This window comes from Rhodamnia argentea, chromosome 9 (genome assembly GCF_020921035.1).
Source record: "Rhodamnia argentea isolate NSW1041297 chromosome 9, ASM2092103v1, whole genome shotgun sequence".
NCBI classification, from domain to species: domain Eukaryota; kingdom Viridiplantae; phylum Streptophyta; class Magnoliopsida; order Myrtales; family Myrtaceae; genus Rhodamnia; species Rhodamnia argentea.
Window position 1 is genome coordinate 1803821 of NC_063158.1, and position 7442 is coordinate 1811262.

Below are 7442 nucleotides of genomic sequence, written 5' to 3' on the forward strand. Positions count from 1 at the left end.
TCTATTGATTTAAGCTTTTCTATTGTGGATTTTTAGCACAATGGTTTCATCCATGATGGATAAAAGAAAATCTCAAGCATCTACGTAGACATTAAACAGTAATTTCCTCATTTATCTCTCGATACATTGGATTAAGTTTATAACTTTTTTGTTTCTTTTGCTTGACCTTTTGCTTCACCTTTTAACCTTCCATTTGCATTTAAGAAGACTTTATCTAACGCTTGCGCCAACTTTCCTTCTATCTGGTCCGAAAGCACCTCAATTGAAGATTGAGATTTAGCCATGTCACGTTATCAAATTGTTGTAGGAAATAATTAAATTTGGAAAAAAAAGGCTTCAATTGCTTTGTGTGACAAATCGAGCAGGTATCTATTTTTAGATACATGTGTATGCATATATACAGGTTTGTGAAACAAATAACTAACTCTAGAGTCTAGAATGTGTCACATTCCAACGTATGTAAGTACATAGCTAATGGATCGATCAAATCGAAGGGAGTGTGTACTTCTTGAGGGATTTCCGAGACGGCCACCACCTTTTAAGTGAGAACAAAGTCAATGGATGAGACGGTCCGCTGTCCATTCACTATGCCCAAATGATCCAAATCAGACCACGACAAATACACATAACTTGCAGTTTGGTTCAGTATTGTGAATGGGCTTTGGGTCGCGCGACCTCAGGCGAGGCTGGCGGTGGCTCACCGGCCGCCGATCCTTTGCCAATTTTGAGTTTTTTTCTTTAGATAAAAGTAAAAGGGCTTTGCAAACTGTGATTTTTTTTCAAACACCATGTTAACTAGAGTTGTATTCAAATGTGTTTTATAAATACACTTTATCAAACATTATTTGCATTTCGCAAAAACCCTTTACCCAAAGGCATTTTGCATTTTCCCAAAAACATTCCCCAAAGCCGAACCAAACGGGCCGGAAATTAGACATGGCCAAATGGAACCAGGGTCTCGGAATCGACTCAAAACAGCCGGTTCCGGGCCGGTTCCAACCCATTTTTTTTTTTTTTTTTTAAAAGGGAAGGCTCGAGGGGAAAGAGCTATTGGGCACGGGAACGAGAATTGGCTCGGAACCGGAACCGGAACCGGCCCCTTCAAGGGCCGGTTTCGGTTCCACCTTTTCTAGGAACCGGAACCGGCGGCTCGGACGAATCGGCCATGTCCATCCGAAATGGATGTGGCTCAATGGATGAAATGTGTGATAAGCTCATTGATCATGAATGTCATAATAATATAATTGACCCATAGAGGTGGAAAAATTGGTAAAAAACCCATACCTTAACCCACTTGTAAGAGTGGTATATTTGACCCAAAAAAAAAGTGTGTGGGTTATAAATAGGTTGTTTAACAAACTTAAGTGAGTAAAAAATGGGTTACTTAACAACTTAATGGGTCTTAAATGGGTTACTTTACTATTTTAAGTAAGTCATAAAAATTTTTTTTTTATTTTTATTTTTATTTTTATTTATTTTTTTTTTTAATTTTTCTTTCTTTCTTTTTTCATTTCCTAACAAGTTCGATGAGGGCTGCCGACCCTCGCCAGCCACCAGGCAAGGGCTACAAAACCCTCATTGGATCTAGGCAAAGGTCGCCAACCCTCGCTTGTGGTAGGCGAGAGTCAAGTAGCCCTAGAAGAAAATAAAAAATTATTTGAAAAGGAAAAAATAATAAATATTGATTTTTTATTTTATATTTTTTTCAAAAAATTATAAAAAAAAAGTCCATAATATTTAGCAATATAATTTTTTAATAATTTATAAGTTTTACTAAATTGGATTCAATATTGAAGTGTTTTAGTAATATGGATTGGGTCGGGTGTGGATCGGATTGGCTATGAGCCGGATCGCGTATGAATCGAACAATTTGCATTATAATAAATAGGTCATAAATGAGTTAATGAGTCAATTTAGGTCGGATCATTTATAATCCAACCCAACTAACTCATTTAACAAGTCTATTGACCCATAAGGCCCATTCATATAATGTCTTGACATCATCGATCGCAAGTTTCCAATAGACAGTGTTTTAGTAAAGGTACATGATACATACTCAAAGTGCGTATTCAAGAATCAAGATTGAGTTAAATAGTATGTATCAATCGAGGTGAAATTTATAGCTAAGGAATCAAGAGTAATTACCAGTTATTCCTGAAGTAGCACTCAACTTAAGGCAATAAGAGATTCCTACGAGGAACACGTTGACGCATAGCGGAATGGCTCATAAAAGATGTAGGAGGAGTCAAGGTAAAGGATCACACGACACATCAGATTCTAAAGATGGGAAGATTATTCAAAACTATCCTATTTACATTGGATTTTGTCCAATGTTTGAAAGAAACTACTAGCTTGATAATCTGACTACTGTTAGTTATTTCCGATCATACGATTTCCTAATCAATGAGTGTTTTATGCAAAACATGCGATAAACATGTGTGTATCTATGGTTGAGATTCTACCATTCCTAAAAATACTATCGTAGAAGCATTTTCCATGTTTGAATTTGAACTAGATTAAATTTCCTAATTCTGCCACCCGCGATACTTTGTTTATTGAAGTTTTCTAGTCATACTTTGTAAGCTTTTTTCCTTTCCGTCATCTCCGTTAGAATTTTTATATCAACTTCAATCATCGAGCAAGCATGATATCCTAGAATGTAAGCCATCTATTCTGACTCGATAAGTCATACGATTTCCTTATTTATCTTTAATCTATTATCTGCATATTATTTTAGTACTTCGAATTTTATAAAATCCTTGAGACTTTAAGGCATATTAAAATCCATCTCATTTAGACTTGGAGTCAACTTTGAAGCCTCAATTAGCCATGGAATATTTGCCATTTATCCAAGTTATATCCCTCTCATTTCTCACTTTATCGTGTCTTGGGCGAGAGCCAAACACAGGATAGGATAAATTTTATCATATCCTGATTTTTGTCCCGACTATCAAACGTAGCATAAATTGAAATAATTTTTTTGCTATAAGGCTTGCATACAGAAGGGAAAACCTTCCAAGAGAATAAGACTTTTATATGATACATTGCCGATGTAAAAAGAAACATTACACAAGTAGGGTTTAAGCATGAAGACATACATGTTTTAAATTTTTGGAACTCTACTCGTTCCATTAGTCAATTGAATCATTTTATGGCTGTTTGTACAAAAAGAAAATATTTTTACACTGACAATATGCCTTATGACATAAGTTTTGAGAAGAAATTCAGCTGAAAATAAATGATGCTATCTCATTCATGGACATTTGTTAGAGAATCAGTTGGACCATCAACTGGGGAACGATATTGCAGCTAAGCATGCTGGTTATGATTAAGGGGAAAAGTACCACAAAGTTTTCAACCTTCTTTAATTGGTACCAATTGAATCCATTCAGTCAACTTTGGTAGGAAAATGTTGTCGTGAACACTAGTCATCCAACATGATATGATCAACGTTGACGTGAATATTTTTAATAAAATTTTAATAAAATTTTGATTTTTTATAAGTTTTTTAGTTGTTTTTTTCTTTTTTTCGATCCCTTTCATTTTTTGTTCTCTTTTTTTCCCCCTTATGGCCGAGGGCCGACAAGGGCTGCCGGCTGGTCAGCCCTAGTCCTGGGCAAGGCCGCGTGATCTAGGTGCCATGAATTGTACAAAACAATCCTCGCCCACGATATTGCAGCTGAGCATGTTGGTTATGAGTAAGGATAGGGACATGCTTTGTGGCATTATAGGAAAAATGTGCTGTTTAATCATGTTATTTCAATCATACATGGCCAGCATCAGCCTGGCGAAAGTCAATATGTCTAATTATACAAGATTGTTTTATGGCTGTTTGTACAAAAAGAAAATATTTTACATTGACAATATGCCTTATAACATAAGTTTTGAGAAGAAATTCAGCCCAAAATAAATGATGCTATCTCGTTCATGGACATTTGTTAAAGAATTAGTTAGACTATTAACTAGGGAACATATTGCAGCGGAGCATGCTGACTATGACTAACGGAAAAAGTACAAAAAAAGTCCCGAACCTTCTTTAATTGGTACCAATTGAGTTCATTCAGCCAATTTTGACATGAAAATGTTAATGTGGATATCATCCATCTAACGTGATACGATCGGTGTTGATGTGAATATTTTTAATGAAATTTTAATAATTTTTTATTTTTTATAATTTTTTAGTTGGTTTTTTTTCTTTTCCTTTCTTTTCTGTTCTCTTTTTTTTTTTTCCTTATGGCTGAAGGCCGACAAGGGCTGCCGGCTGGCCCTCGCCCTGGGCAGAGCCGCACGATCTAGGCGTCGTGAATTGTACAAAACAATCCTCACCCACGATATTGCAGCTGAGCATGTTGGTTATGGTTAAGGATAGGGACATGCTTTGTGGCATTATAGGAAAAATGTGCTGTTTAATCATGTTATTTCAATCATACATAACCAGCATCAGCCTGGCTAAAGCCACTATCCCCAATTATAGAAGATTGTTTTGTACAATTCAACCGTGAAAAGAAGTGTTTGATCTTTCATATGGTGTTTGACAAGTACCTGACAGTTGTAGCATCTCCACAGTTACGACATCTTACAAGTCACGACACTTCAAAGCACAATCACAACACGTCATGGTTACAATCCGGCCAAATCTTATGCCAGAACAATCCCCCCGGCAAATAACTGTTTCTTGGCTTTTTACCTCCATTTATGTCTTGCTGTTTTCACTCAAAACTGAAGGTATCAATGATGTTCAGCTTAACCATCACTGGCTGATTTTTCTGTTTATTAAAAATAGTTTGAATATCTCCATGTTAGTAGATTTACGAAAGAGTTGGTAAAAGTGAAAACAGTACTGGTAAATTCAATTGCCAGGCACTGGATTTTTCCGGTAACTTCCTGTTAATTTATCAGTACTTTTATGGAATTACTAACTGTGCAAATTATCAACTTTTCTTACATTTCACTTATTTTGATTTGTCTTTCTTACAAACACCTGAAATTTGTCAACTCCGGACGAATTAACAAATATCTAAGTGACCTACCATATATGGTCTGATTTTGAGTTACTATCAATGTTTATCTGGTTACGTTTGCATTCATCAGCTTTTATCATCATTTACCAACTTTTATTTATCCGTCTATGCTTTATTCATCGACTTTCCAATGAGTTTACCAACCTCTATTCGCGTCGCTTACCGATTTTTCTCCCATTAAGTTATCGACTTGCTTCAGTTCAACAAATCTCACTCGAGTTTCTTACCATCCGAAACAAGGAAATGGTACCTTCCGAGTGCATTTTCTCACCGATTTCTCCTTTCATCAAATTCATGAAACCGAATAGTAATAGCATCTCGATTTTCAAATGATTTACCAATCCAAACTGTGTTGAAAGGGGCGTTCTTATCTGTATGCGCTTGTTCAGTTTTCGTCGATGCATATAATCAATCGACAAGGAAGAGAGATGACGAGGGAGGGAGGGAGGGAGAGGAAAGGCCCGTCATCTCTGAACTCCCCAACCACATCCTTCCATAAATCGAGAGTCCGTTTCGGTTGACCCGGTCAAAGCCCCCTTGGATACCACTCCCATCGATCAATCAAAACGAATTGAATTAACCACCTCTCGAAATCATGATCTTGGGGCCTCTCCATCCCTCTTTGTATTTGAAGGGGGGTAGATTAATTTCCAAATTAGGTAGTTAACCCATTTCTCATCCTTGCCCTCTCCCCTTTCGAACGCGGAGAAACGAGTTTCAGAAGGGCAGTGAAAGGGTGAGGAAAGTTTCGAAACCATGGAGAGATCGTCATCAGTGAGTCTCGGTTTGGTCTTGTTAGGCTGCTCGGTGATGGCGGCCATGTTGATGGGATCCTCCAACGCGATGCTCCACGTCGTCGGTGGTCGCCAAGGATGGGACGTGCCCGACAATGTCACCTTCTACCAAGATTGGGCCAAACCGAGGACCTTCGGCGTCGGCGACCAGCTCGGTGAGTTTTTTTCCGTCCAATCTACTTATAACATTTTTCGTTTCCTTCGAATTAGATGTTTTTGGCGAAAATCAACGATAACGGGCGTCATCAGATCACGTTGTTTGCAAACGCAAGTCTCTAATGACGCCATTTTGCGCTGAATGCATCGACTCAGTCGGTGCCAAGAACGGAAACTTCAAGAAACTTCTGGTGACATGCCGATGATTAGGGTTTTCTCGATCTTTATGTGCCATATTAGTCATCTAGGTCGGAATTCTAATCCTCGTACTAACATTTTCTCGGTGTAAAGTTTGTCGAGAAAACCTAACAGGCATTGCACGCATGTTCTAGCAACCATGAACGTAAAAATGACGGCTTTGAATTCTAAAATCGTCACGGACATGCACGTGTGCATGGCAGTTTTCCCATACAGGCCAGGCTCCAACAACTTGCTGATCGTCAAGAAGAAGGACTACGAGGCGTGCGGCATGAGCGACCCCATCGACATTTACTACATGGGACCCACCATCCTGAACCTCACTGCCGTCGGCGACTACTACTACGTCTCCTCCTCCGGCAGGCACTGCGAATATGGCCAGAGGCTCCACATCACCGTCGGGAAAGCCCCGGGCTCGTCAGGGGCCAAATTACCCGTCAAGCTCAACTGAGCATTCCCTTCTCCCACTCCCACGTTGTCGCTCGTCCACCAGCACCGCCAAGGAGGTTAGGAGTGGTTTCCGGCATGGTGTTGACCTTCTTGCCTTTTGATGATAGAGAGATCTTATTAATATTTGCCATTGCTAATATTGCCATAAGTAATAAAGCTTGCGGGTCTAATAAGATGCTATAGCTTTTCTTCCTGGTCAGATTAATCTCATACATGCTAGTTCGGACAAACACGCCGACGAAGTTCACGTATCCTGTCATCTAACGTTCGGCATTTCGCCAATTGTTCGGTAAAAGTGAATGCCTGTATGAGCTCAGGCAAGAAATTGCAATTTGGGAATTCCCCGGCTCGCCACTTTCTCTCGCCCTAATTCGTATGTACCCGCAAATTATGTGCTTCCGGGTCTACGTGCGAAGAGAAAATAGTAAAACAAGCATTAGTAGATGACAATTGCATGCAGACATCGGATTAGGCGATCGACTCATGTTTGTACACGTGTTTGGGACGGGATCTATAGATCAATGCGCGATACCTCCGGCCCTGGCCCCGATGGTTCCCGGTTAAGTCTTGCCGACCATCCAAATTCGATTTAGAACGTGCATTGAGTTCGTACACTCCTTGCTTGCGGAGTGAATCTCTCTGCTCGCGCGCCCCCTTCCGTGATCTCCCTCTTGCTCCACGTGGAGGTAGAATTCTTCGCCGCATTATGCACGGCCGCCGATTGGGGAGAACTTATTCTGCGCGATTGGATACATCACGTGACAGCGGCACCTTGCACTTGGTGTAATCAAGTGGTCAAAAAGCAATATGAATACACCTTCGA

The 7442-nt window shown here is 39.5% G+C and overlaps 1 protein-coding gene across 1 annotated transcript; it reads left to right on the forward strand.

Moving 5' to 3' along the window:
- Nucleotides 1–5473: 5473 nt before the first annotated feature.
- LOC115740797 (stellacyanin-like) lies at nt 5474–6949 on the forward strand. The gene is made up of 2 exons (XM_030674390.2): nt 5474–5970; nt 6373–6949. The coding sequence occupies exons 1-2, from the start codon at nt 5778–5780 to the stop codon at nt 6618–6620; spliced, it is 441 nt and encodes a 146-aa protein (XP_030530250.1). The 5' UTR covers nt 5474–5777; the 3' UTR covers nt 6621–6949.
- The last annotated feature ends 493 nt before the right edge of the window (nt 6950–7442 follow it).